Below are 13,024 nucleotides of genomic sequence, written 5' to 3'. Positions count from 1 at the left end.
GGAACCGTCTCTTTCGGGTCATAAACGGCTCTTTAGGTTGTTTTTGCTTCTTTCATCCCTATATGACCAAATATTATGTAAAATGATGCACAAAACAACTTAAAGGAAGGGGTAATAGAACAAAAAAGAAAAAAATACCAAAATGAAAAAGTAGTGTAAAGCTGAGAAAAAAAACAAAAGGAAGAGAAAAAAGAGGGAAAAATTCAGAAAAAAAAGCCAAAAGAAAAGAAACAAAGGGAAAAAAATAGAGAACAAAAAGAAAAAAGTAACAGCTAGGAAAAATAAACACAATGAGATTTTTTTTAAAGGATTAAAAAAATGGGAAAAAAAAACAGGGAAAAAGAAGAAAAAGTTTGTGTTGCATTCAAATAATTTCCAATTATACCAAGTCAATCTTGTTGCCAACATTGTACTTCCACTAAAAAAGTGATTAAATACAGTTCTGTATTGTGCAACTGACTAAATAAGCCCCCAAAAATGTTAGTAGTATGTGACAAAAGAGACCAGGGAAAAAAAGAAAAATCTTGTGAAAGAATTGTTGTAAAAACAAATGACATTTGTAGGCCTACAACCGTTGCAATAATACATGAGTCAATTCAAAAGTGAAATTTTTTTTTTGCATTGCTGGAAACTCAGCAAAATGTAACTTGATGTCATGTTTTGGACATGTTTGATAATGACTCAGTTGCCACACTTGGGATTGCCGTTGCTCACTGTTGTTTCAAGCGTTGCTCACCAACTTTGTATGAACGCTCAGACCCGTGGAAAATTACAGGGAACATTGGTAGACATTGCTACTGACTGAGACTATTTTCCGTTTACCGCTTGTACATGGAATTACCAGCTTGGTGGCCTTGGGGGTATGACACTGGGAGGTCGCTGGTTCAAGCCTCGGCCGAGTCATACCTAAGACTTAAACATTGGTACCCGTTGCCTCCCTGCTTGGCGTTCAGCATTAGGGGTTGGAATTGGGGGGTTTGGTCACCTAATGACTCCCAACACCTCAGATGGGTTGAGCGAGGGGGCTGGGAATCCCCTCCTCTGAATCAATCTCCCAAAGAGAGTCAGAACAGACTCTAGCCACCTCCCATTAGGGGGATATGGCTGTGGTATATATATATATATATATATATATATATCATGGAATTACCTCCCCTTTGCCCCTGATGACCCATCTTAGACTTCCTAAGGTATGGGAAACATTGATTCTTCACCATGGCTTTTAAGAAACACTGCCACATGAAGATTGACATGGCACTGTAAATGTATTCAGTTACACAAAAGAAAAATATCAAAGAATTGCAGACAAGAGTTCTGTAACTTAAAACAAATCAACTTTCTTTGCAGCACAGCAAAGGAAATGTTCGGCACCGCGGCCCTCGGAGAGCGACGGGCGGTCGGTGTCGCTGGACGGCGTCGGCTTCTCTGAGGGCGAGCTCCTCCTCAAGGTGTGACGCCATTGCTTTTGTTTTACCCCATTTAGACCCCATCTCCTTTTCTAACCTTGCTTGCCGCCTCTTCTGCAGTCACTCAATGGCTTTGTCCTGGTGGTGACCGGCGATGGCACTATCTTTTACACATCGCCCACTATCCAGGACTTCCTGGGCTTCCATCAGGTAAGTTCTGATGCACACTACCGAAATGACAATTAGCATTTCTTTTTTTTACGTGGTATCACAGTTGTGAATTTTTGCATTAATACGGTGGTTTCGGTGTTGGTCTCAGTCCGACGTGGTGCAGCAGAGCGTCTTTGAACTCATCCACATCGACGACAGGGAAATGTTCAACTGCCAGCTGAAGCTCGGCGTCCAGCTCAACGAGAACGCAGCAGACGACGGTAAGTAAGTAGGACGGGTGAGGATGGCGATGATCACCAGCGCTTACTTTTGCTGTTTCTGCTGCCAAAGCGCCCCAGAGCTGTTCACTCAGTGTGCTGCCTCCGGAGAACTCCATCTTCCTGGAGAGGAACTTCTGCTGTCGCCTGCGCTGCCTCCTGGACAACACATCTGGATTCTTGGTGACCGATTTATACAATACTCATGATCTACACATTTTATAATCAGATGTTTATTTGTGTGGATTGGAAGAAGTAAAATAACAAAAAAAAGGAACATAACCCCGATTTTTTTTGAATTATTCTTAGTATGAGTGAAGCCCACTTTACAATGTTTTACTTTTAGGGATGTAATCATTTTTTAAGTTTTTTAAGGAGCTGTAATGTTGAACTTTATCACTCTTTGCCGCCATCTCCTGGCTTAAAGTCATGTTCACAGCCTCAGTCAGTTCATTCATGCTGTGCGTGCAAGTCTCTGCATTTTTTAGAGGCGCTTGAATGAACAGTTTTTTCATCTATTTGGGGGTTTGAGGTAGCGTTTGACCTCTACTAGAAGCCGGCCTTTTCTAAATTTGACTATTTGCATTCTACACGAACAAATGGAAATGAAAAACCTATGAAGACGAGCCTGACGTCACTTTCCAGCACTACCCCTAGCCCCATTCCTTGACGCTAATGTGTCCCTCACTGAACAGCTCTGATAAGAGTAAGGTCAAGGATGGGCATAATGAAAAATAAAGCATAAGTGCTCTTTGAACTCAGTTGGGCATTGTCAATACACCTAACAGAGAAAATTTTACTTTTTAAGGAACCTTAAATGACACACCCCTCCTCAATCTGTTGTATTTAAATTGCCACAGTAGATTGTCATCATGTTGACAATACTTAAAGCAGCACATCTGGTATAAAGGTGATTCCAATTGTGGAGTTTTAGCAACCTCTTTTGTCCAAATTTTTAGTTTACGTTTTCAGAAACATTGCCCATAAGTGCCAAAACGTGAAAATGTTTTTTTTGTTTTTTTTCGTTTTTAAAAAATATATATTTTCAAAGGCTTTGGCACTGCTGATCAGTAAGTATCAAGCTTCAGGTATGATGTCAGAATGAAAATGACCACTAGATGGCAGGAATGGTTTTGGTTAGATCTTTGTCCACACATTAAGGAGCTCCCACATCCTTGTTATGCTTCCTCTATTCAGCGATTGAGAGTGTGTGGGTGGCCTCCGCAGCAAAGTGAAAGTTCTGCTTGAAATGCATTGTTCTCAGAATTTTTTGGGAAACTGGTATTTTCAAAAAACTCAATACTATTGAAAGCTAGAAACATACTTTTTTCTATTGAAATGAGGCCTACAGAAACATGAGGTTTAAAACTTTTTTTTAAAGTCTTATCGAGTCAAGTCATGTTTATTTGTATAGCCCTTAATAACAAAAAGTCTCAAAGGGCTCCACAGACTATTACAAACAGCTATTATTACACTATCCCCTGATCTAAAATCTACATGAGGGAGAAAGCCGACATTTATTTCAAAACCTCAGCATGAAGAAACCTTAACCGCACATGAGGTAATCCCCCTCCCAGAATGACGAGGCTGCAATGAATGTTGCAATACAGAGACATCATCAACATGAAACATAGATCATTCATAAGCTATAGAATAAGCCTAGATTGAAACGGTTCCACCGAGGTTGCAGATCGGAGCTCAGAAGGCAGAGCATTCCACGGCAACAGGGTGATAACGCTCTCGAACCTGAGGGTCTTTTCTTGGTTCTTGGGATCACTAGCAGACACGTATCTTCCAAGCGAAGGTTCTGAGCAGGAACATAGGAGGAAATTAAATCTGAAAGATATGAGGGGACAGGTCGATGCATAATTTTGTATGATACCAAGACAACCTTAAAATCACATTTTAAGATGAAAGGGAGCCAAAGCAGGTTTGCCAAAATCAGGGTAATGTGATCAAACTTTCTTGTCTTGGTTAAAAGCCTCGCTGCAGCATTTTGTACTAGCTGCAGGCTCCTGGTTCTTGACTTTGGGAGACCGGAGAGTAGTGTAATGTTGCAAAGAGGGGAAAAAGCTTTTCTAGTATTGTTCTTGACGTGTGTTTGGGAGGAGAGATTAGGGTCAAATATGACACTTAGATTTTTGACTGAGTCACTTTGGGTTATATTACATTTGTCAATGTTCAGACGTGTATAGTCCTGTCATTTAGATGGACCAATATTTCACATTTCAGTCTTTTCAGGGTTGAGATGCAAGAATTTAAGTGACATCCATCTTTTATCTCAGTAAGGCAGGTATCAGAATTTCCACGATTAAATGGGGCAGATTCTTCCATCAGAGGATACAGTATAATCTGCATAGCTATTGAAACTGATATATGTGCGAAAAATATCATCTAATGGTAGGATATAAATGCTGAAAAGAAGGGGACCAAGTAATGAGCCCTGCAGAACGCCAGAGGTAACTTCACCATATCTAACACAATGCGTCCTATCTGAGAGGTAGGATCTGAACCATGAGAGGACAGTTCCTGAGGGACCAGTCTATTTTTCCAGCAGATCTAGTAAAATATTATGGTCCACAGTGACGACTGCAGAACTGAGGTCCAGCAGCAGCAACAGTGATGAAGTGCCAGAGTCCATTGCCAGGAGAAGATTGTTGGTTACCTTAATCAGGGCTGTCTCAGTAGAGTGGTTAGCCCTGAATCCTGACTGCATAGATTCAAAAAGATTATTCTCAGTCATAAAATACTTAAGGTTCTGTGCCACAACTTTTTCAAGTACTTTAGAAAAACTGTAAGTTTGACACAGGTCTGTAATTACACTTGTCTTATGACTAAACTGTATAGGTACATAACAGATTTTTGGCTGGCATCCCTATTTCCCATTTGAGAGAAACGTCCGGCATTGAATGAGTTAATTTTATAAAGTACTTTTTTGACACTGAGGTGGTTAATACTCACATGAATAGATCATATCTATTAAATCTGTTAAAAGCTACAAAGAGAATGATACTTGATGTCAGTGACATGATCCTGCCTATTCGTTTGATTTATTATGTTCAGAAATATATAATTTTTCCCATGTGTTCTTTTAAATTTTATTTCAATATCTTGTTTGTACAGTTAGTTTTTATATTGACAACTTATGTCTTCTATTGAAATCTATAATCTACGACGTCACACTGTTTTCATGCGTAGCAACATTTTTAAACATTGATAACCAGAAATATTCTTTATTTACGGTCTTTTTGTTCTAAATATCAATGCTAGTGTGACTTTCCTCCCAAGGCTTTAAAATTCTCCGGCCATCTGAAGGATTTGAGGCCGGACAGCAGCCAGGAAGGGAGCCCCTTGCTGGCACTGTTTGCCATCGCCACGCCCCTCCAGCCCCCAGCCGTCATGGAGATTCGCACCAGGACGCTCATTTTCCAGACCAAGCACCGGATGGACTTTGCCCCCATGGCCGTGGATACAAGGTACAAGAATGATGCTAATTTCTTGACATAGACCATTTTCAATTAAAATTTTGGGATTAAAATCCCCTTGACCTGCATTTGTGTTCTTGTTTAGGGGCAAACTAGTGTTGGGTTACTCGGAGACGGAGTTGCTGATCCCGGGGTCCGGCTATCAGTTCGTACATGCAGCCGATATGATGTACTGCGCTGATAACCACCTGCGGAGTACGTTTCCCGAGCCTCCCCCCATGAGAAATATTACCGCATCTGCGTTCCGTATTATTCTGCTTTTTGTCCCACAGTGATCAAAACGGGAGACAGCGGCTTCACTTTCTTTCGGCTGCTTACCAAGACGGGGCAGTGGCTGTGGGTGCAAGCCTCCGCCCGCGTGGTCTTCAAAGATGGGCGGCCCGATTTCATCGTCGCCCGCCAGAAGCCTCTAACGTAAGCAGCCGATGCCGATTCGCAAGTCACAAAGGGAAAGATGATCATATGAATGTGAACATCCATAGATCAATATTTGAGAAGTCGGTCAGGATCGTCTTTGTAATCACAAAAGGAAAGGAAAACTAATTTGTAGTTCAATTTTGAACAGGGGTTTAATTCTGACCAGTGGCCAAATTTCAGATCTTAGTTCAGCTCTACGTGGTTTCCAATTAGATTGTTTGATCATTCGTTTCAAACCAATTTTTGTGACATATTTGGAAAAGGAGAAAAATTCCTGATATAATCTCTAGTACAGGGTCCCCAAACTTTGTAAGGCATAGGGCTACTTCTTCGTTACCGACTAGAGCGAAGGGATACCTGTTCAATGTGCCTTTCTGTTGTAACAACTATGCAATTACTGTTTTGTTACTTAATTATTATTTGGTATTACTAGGTTACATTTATTCGGAGAGGAGGCTAAAAAAGGCTCAATATGAAAAGATTCTTCTTCAAAAAACACTCTTTTCAAATGTTTACGGCTACAAATTCACTTTAAAACTCACAATGACCCATCATTAGCAGTATTCCCTCTAAGCTGTGCGCGTGCGCAATTGCGCACTGCTCGCACATTCTCAGCGCACAAGAAAATCTAGCCAGCGCACAAAAATGAGGGATCAAAATTACTAATTAAGAAGCGACTTAAGTCAAAGTTACAGTGCAAAAAGGTAAAAATACACGGGGTTCCCCTGACGTTGTGTCCTAAATGCAGTATTTTGAAGTCAATGTCGAACGAAGTTGAAAAGTAAAGTTAGTAGAGTGTGTCGAGAACTGGCTTCTTCGGCTCGGCTAACTAAAAGGAACCGGCTCTTTTGGGTCATAAACGGCTCTTTTGGTTGTTTTTGCTTCTTTAATCCAAACATGACCAAATATTATGTAAAACTATGCACAAAATGACTTAAAAGAAGGGGGGAATAGAACAAAAAATAAAAAAATACCAAAATGAAAAAGTAGTGAAAAGCTGGGAAAAAAGAAACAAAAGGAAGAGAAAAAAAGAAGGAACATTTTAGAAAAAAGACAGAAAAAATGAAAAGAAAAAACGTAGGAAAAAAGTAAATAGAGAACAAAAAGAAAAAAGTAACAGCTCGGGAAAAAAATAACACAATAAGACTTTTTAAAAAAATAATTAAAAAAAAAAGGTAGAAAAAAAACACGGAAAAAAAAGAAGAAAAAGTTTGTGTTGGGTTCAAATAATTTCCAATTGTATCAAGTGAATCTTGTTGCCAACATTGTACTTCCACAAAAAAAAATGTGACTAAGTACAGTCTGTATCTTGCAACCGACTAAATAAGCCCCCAAAAATGTTAATATTAAGCGACAAAATATATCAGGAAAAAAAAGAAATGTATATCTTGTGAAAGAATTGTAAGAACAAACGACGTTTGTAGGCCGCACAACTTTTGCAATAGTACATGAGTCAATTCATTCAAAAGAGAAAAATCATTTTGCATTGCCAGAAACTCGGCAAAATGTCAAGTTTTGGACATGTTTGATAATTATTTATCTTGCCACACTTGGGATTATGGTTGCTCACCGTTGTTTCAAGCGTTGCTCACCGACTTTGTGTGAATGCTCAGACCCGTGGAAAATTAGAAGGAACATTGATCATTAGTCATATATTCTCGGGCTACCCAGGTTTTCTTTGGTGACCGTTGCTCCAGAGATACATCTCTATTATGTAGTCCAAATCAATTAGTTTCAAAGTTTGAAACTTAAATGAATGATCTGCATCCAATCAATATTGGATCAATATTGATCAAATTGAACTTGCCTGACAGGAATGAAGAGGGAGAAGAACACCTCCAGCAGAGAAGGCAGCAACCACCTTTCAATTTAGCCACAGGGGAAGGAGTCCTGTATGACCTTTCGCTGGACGAATTTTGTATCCCGGGCCCCGGGAGCGCCACTGAGGACCTCTCAGAAAAACCTCCCACCTCTCTCTTGGGCTGCTTACGCCGCCAAGACAGCTCACTTTATGCCCAGAATCCCGAACCTCAACTCGCCTCCCTCTCCTACTTGGATGAAGTAGATCCGCATCAGCCTCTGGAACGGGCCTTTTTGGACAGCCACGCCCTGCTCAGTGTTCCGGGTCAGGCAGAGGTGGCGCCTGGTTCTGGGGGTGTTCCCTCCCACCCCATGCTGGACTCTTTGGAGCAGATCTTGGGGGACCTGAGCGATGCTGGGCTGGACGGCCTGGAGGTGGAGCATGGAGAGCTGAGGGACTGGGAGAATACAGTGCTCCGGATGAACCAGGAACGAGACCTGGATCGCATTCTGGCTAATGACGTTTTCTCCTATGTGGAGGAAGCCCTCGGGATCAAAAACTCAGGAGGGGAAACATCTCTTCAGGCTCCCTCTGACAGTGCACATCGGCTAGCCTGTGAGCAGAATGTCGTTCATGGTGTTTTGTTGTCCACACAGAATGGACATGTTGGACACTGGCCCGCCAGCGGCAATCCACACCCCTACGGGATTCCCACACGCTGTTTTGAAACAAGCTGGCAACATTTATCAGAGACCCCCAAAGCAACTCTGCAGCAGGCTTACCCGAGTCCTCGGGAACAAGCCAGGTGGTCTCGTCCCTGTGCGGACGCCACCGGCAAGCAGTTTTCCGGCAGCTGCATGTATGAACGACTGTCGAGCTCCGTCCCTCGTCACCCCCCGGAATCCCAGTATATGGGACCAGCCCCAGCCATCGCAGGCTTCGCTCCACCGCAGGTTGTCAACAGCGCCTGGCCTCCCACTGCGAATGCCAGCCAGACGCAGCTTCCCCCGTTCGATACATCTGAGGCGGGAACGGTCCGACTAGAACATCCTCCCGAAATCGGAGCTGCGCAGTCTGACTTCTTTTCCTGGAACGGCGAACCTAGCGTAAGTTTAGCAGAGATTATTTCACTTGAAATAAAAAGATGATATAGTGAAATGAGACTAATAATTAGGGGTGGGACAAAAAAAATTGATTCATGTATATAGCGTTGATTTTATTTTGGCAATTTTTAAAATTCCACGTTTCTCCTTGGAATCGATTTTTGTGACGACATCCTGTGCACAAAAAAACGACAGTTGAAAATGGAAGAAGAAAGAGAGTTACTAGACCTAAGGTCCAAAGTATGGACACATTTTTGTTTTTATTCAGTTCCCGGGAAGACTGAGCTAGACATAACAAAAACTGTTCGCTAACTTTGTCGTTTACCCGTATCCCGCCATTTTTTGGCTGTAAAACTGTTGCACAGCGTACATTGTGTCATTGTCTTAGTTGAAATAAATGTCGGCTTTCAGACTGACTGATACAGACTGATGCGCACCATTGAACATAATTTATGTTTTTTTTGTCTCAGAAGTGCATCATCTTAGTTGTTTTTTAGAAAATAAATTTAAACCATAAACATCAATTATGGGGCAGCACGGCGGCGCAGTGGTTAGCGCGTGTGCAGGCACAGTTCTAAGGTCTTGGGAACCTCCTGTGTGGGTTCAAATCCAGCTACCGGACTTACTGTGCGGAGTTTGTATGTTCTCCCCGTGCTTGCGTGGGGTGGGTATTCTCCGGGGACTCCGGTTTCCTCCCATATTCCAAAGACATGCATTTCAGGTGGATTGGCCGGTCCAAATTGTCCCTAGGTGTGAATGAGCGAGCGACTTGTCTGTCCCTGTGTGCCCTGCGATTGGCTGCCAACCAGTTCAGGGTGTCCCCTGCCCACTGCCCGATGATTGCTGGGATGGGCTCAAGCACCCCCGCGACCCTACTGAGGATAAGCGGTGCAGCTAATGAGATGAGATGAAACCTCAATTATATTAATACGCCAACTTTTTCAAATTGCAATTATCAAGAACCGTGATATAAATCGAATCGGCACCTCAGTATGGCGATACAATCGAATCGTGACCGAAGCATATAGTCCCACCTGTATTATTAATATGCCAATTTTTTCTCCAAATAATGGAAAATTCTTATTTTTTAATCTTCAATCAGTGCTGTGTAAACGGTACAGAATACGAACTAGCATATTTTAAAACATTTTGTAGAAGTAATTTCTATAATATGTGTTCTTTTGAAAAAGGGGCCACAGAGGTCCCTCCGGGCCATACTTTGGACGCCCGACATAGAGCTAAATTCAGGAATATTTTGTTAAAGTTAAAATTTACATAAACTCTATGTTGGCAGAATTACTCAAATAAAAACAAGCATTAAGGTAAATAAATTTCCCAAGCAGGAGAGCACTGTCCGGTGGCCCATCGGGGCCACCACCTCGGCAGCACTGCCCGCCCCCGTGTGTCTAGTCAACTTTATTCATACAGGAAACAGAAAAATACACCGGAAATGCGACTTCAAAATAAAAGAGTACAAGACTGATAAACGTACAAGAGATGCAATTAGACTGATTATTGAAACGTTACTTCATGTGTGTGTGTGTGTGTGTGTGTGTGTGTGTGTGTGTGTGTGTGTGTGTGTGTGTGTGTGTGTGTGTGTGTGTGTGAGAGAAAGATGGTTTTTATATTTAGGAATATAAAAACAAGTTATATTCACACAGTGAATTCTGAGAAATGTTACAACCAAAACGACCAACCTATCAATTTTCAACTCAGAGACATGAAAGCAATTATTGAGGGGGGGAGCCGCACCCTATATTTTAAGACAAAATTCAACACAACCACTAAATCCACTCTCCAGACAAAAGTTAATCATTCAGCACATTATATTTCACTGTGTGACGATTGATGATTTGATAGAATCTATGAAATAATGATAATGCCAGAGCCTTTATCCCAAATCAACAAATATACCACCAAAAATGTGTCACTCTTTAGATCGTTTAGGCTCATTTTTGTCGTAAATAATAGTTTCAAAACAAGGTGCGAGCAGAGTTTTTTAGTAAAAATGTCACAAAATACTGCAGATGGGAGTGCACTATGTGTGCAGAGATCCGCCCACCCATACCAGTCACCCAATCTAGGTGCTTGGCTGGCGTGTTGGGTTATTTAAAGTTTGTTCTGTGGATTTTCATCATATAGTGTCTCAACAGCGAACGTACATTGTATAATGAGCTACCATATAAAAAACACCAAAACATAGGCTGTTGGTGTAACAGTCAGTGTAAAACTGTAGTTTAAACTTTACCGTATATATATTTTGGAACGAACATACAACTTATTGTGTTGCTTAGGCTTCACATACATCTAAATTAGAATGTCTCAGAGATGACTAAGGCCATTAGTTTATCTCCGAGCCAGATGTACTCATGAAAAGAGCTGTATATTGCCCTCAAGCCATACGTTCTTGACCCTTGATATACACCAGTTTATTTCAGTTGGTATGACATACATTTTTCATTCAGTAGATAAGAAAGTTGGTGTTTTTTCCTCCTTTTCCACAGATGCCCCAAGTTCCCCTGAACCAGTACAGCTTCCCAGGTTATCTCCCCGGGAACATCAACCTGTCACGGAACTCCGCTCCCTAGCCGCCCGTCGCCTAGACATTTACAATGTAGCCCGTTGGAGAAGAAACAGAAGCCTTCTCATTTCAAAGGGTCAGAATCTTTGCTGTGTTTGATGCTGTTTTTAACAAAGCCAACAGTGTAAGGAAGGTGGCTTTGCCATCACAACAAAGACATTAATGACGGGGGATGTTTTTTGTCTATGCGCACGTGCATTTAGAAGATACTTACTTGTTCACTTTTCCAAATGTTACATTGAAGCCTTAGTCTCAGAATGACTACAAAATCAGTGCTATAGTCCTGAAAAATCTCCAATTTTTCCAAAAAGTTATATAATCCCGGACGTTTTTAGTCTTTAGTGGCACTGAGTGCAATCTTTTCAATCCAAAATGTGAATCTAAATCATCATCATCATGTATAACTGTATTGATGACAATTCAAAGTAACACATTTCTCTGAAATTCCACGCATCGTTCTGTATGATCCAAAACGTCTAACTAGGACTGATACAAGACAATCTACAATTTGCTTCCAAAGCAACTTCTTGAGCCATGAGAAATTTCGCACTCAAAGGGCAACTAGCCATTTATTTTGTCGGGGTGTACAAAAAAAGCAATTTATATTTACGCTCCTGAAAACTAAACCTATATTTTAGCCATGTCTTAGACCACAGGTGTCAAACAGGCGGCCTGCGGGCCAGATCAGGTCCGCTAAGGGATTGAATCCGGCCCGTGAGACAACTCTCAGAGAAGCGCAAGAGGAAAAACAAGCTGCAGGTTGAAATATGTCAACTTGATGTTGCCAAAGCCAGGTGTCTGTACTTGTATTTCTTTCTTTCTTTCTCTCTCTCTCTCTCTCTCTCTCTCTCTCTCTCTCTCTCTCTCTCTCTCTGTCTCTGTCTCTGTCTCTCTCTCTCTCTCTCTCTCTCTCTCTCTCTCTCTCTCTCTCTCTCTCTCTCTCTCTCTCTCTCTCTCTCTCTCTCTCTCTCTCTCTCTCTTTCCACCCCTTTCTCTCTCTCTCTCTCTCTCTCTCTCTCTCTCTCTCTCTCTCTCTTTCCACCCCTTTTCTCTCTCTCTCTCTCTTTCCACCCCTTTTCTCTCTCTCTCTCTCTTTCCACCCCTTTTCTCTCTCTCTCTCTCTTTCCACCCCTTTTTCTCTCTCTCTCTCTCTTTCCACCCCTTTTCTCTCTCTCTCTCTCTTTCCACCCTTTTTCTCTCTCTCTCTCTCCCTTTCCACCCTTTTTCTCTCACTCTCGGTCTCTCTCTTTCACTCTCTGTGTCCCTCTTTTTCTATTCCTTTGTTGCTCTTTGTCTCTTTCCTCTTTCTCTCTTCATACCCTTTGCGCTTTCTTTTCTCTTTGGATTTCTTTCTTCCTCTCCCTTTCTTTTCCCCCTCTCTCACGACTTTTTATCTTTTGTTTCTCACGCTCTTTCCCTCTCTCTCTTTTTCTTTCTTTGTCCCGCCCTCTCTCCTTTTCCCTCCCTTATTTCTTTATCTCTTTTTCTTTCTCTTTAATCTACTAGTCCGGCCTCCGACAGAATGTTTGTTCAATCGTTTGGCCCCCGAGTTAAAATGAGTTTGACACCCCTGTCTTAGACACATTGCTAATTATCACCTCCGAGATAATCGTCAAAGTGTCCCTGGGCAAGACACTAACCCCTAATGCCCTCGATAAGCAGGTGGGCGCCTTGCATAGCTGAAGCCGCTATCGGTGTGTGTGCGTGCGTGTGTGTATGAATGGGTAAGTGTGAAATACATTGTAAAGCGCTTTAGGAGGTCTTCAGTGACTTGAAAAGGCTATAGACATACAGTCCACTTAC

General features: G+C 41.8%; 1 protein-coding gene and 1 long non-coding RNA gene across 3 annotated transcripts in view; one reads left to right on the top strand and one right to left on the bottom strand.

Moving 5' to 3' along the window:
* LOC148350388 (aryl hydrocarbon receptor-like) overlaps positions 1–12,095 on the top strand; it is a 26,693-nt gene extending 14,598 nt beyond the window's left edge. The window contains exons 3-11 of the mRNA XM_088356252.1: positions 1,348–1,448; positions 1,527–1,616; positions 1,726–1,837; positions 1,908–2,017; positions 5,123–5,310; positions 5,405–5,514; positions 5,592–5,733; positions 7,551–8,643; positions 11,145–12,095. Of these exons, the coding sequence (XP_088212378.1) occupies positions 1,348–1,448; positions 1,527–1,616; positions 1,726–1,837; positions 1,908–2,017; positions 5,123–5,310; positions 5,405–5,514; positions 5,592–5,733; positions 7,551–8,643; positions 11,145–11,228 (2,030 nt within the window). The 3' untranslated portion in view covers positions 11,229–12,095. The remainder of the gene's footprint in view (positions 1–1,347; positions 1,449–1,526; positions 1,617–1,725; positions 1,838–1,907; positions 2,018–5,122; positions 5,311–5,404; positions 5,515–5,591; positions 5,734–7,550; positions 8,644–11,144) is intronic.
* LOC148350387 (uncharacterized) overlaps positions 1,247–13,024 on the bottom strand; it is a 21,518-nt gene continuing 9,740 nt past the window's right edge. Inside the window, exons 3-5 of one of the 2 annotated variants that reach the window (XR_015853063.1) lie at positions 7,544–8,638; positions 3,581–3,670; positions 1,247–1,993 (exon numbers count right to left, since the gene is read on the bottom strand). This is a non-coding gene — a long non-coding RNA (uncharacterized LOC148350387). Of the gene's footprint in view, positions 1,994–3,063; positions 3,671–7,306; positions 7,444–7,543; positions 8,639–13,024 lie in introns of those variants that run through there. The other variant, XR_015853064.1, reaches the window with a different exon arrangement.

Source organism: Urocampus carinirostris, chromosome 16 (genome assembly GCF_059441175.1).
Source record: "Urocampus carinirostris isolate Australia breed hairy pipefish chromosome 16, RoL_Ucar_1.0, whole genome shotgun sequence".
Taxonomy (NCBI): domain Eukaryota; kingdom Metazoa; phylum Chordata; class Actinopteri; order Syngnathiformes; family Syngnathidae; genus Urocampus; species Urocampus carinirostris.
The sequence above is the reverse complement of the archived record's forward strand: the minus strand, read 5'-3'. Positions and strand labels throughout refer to the sequence as shown.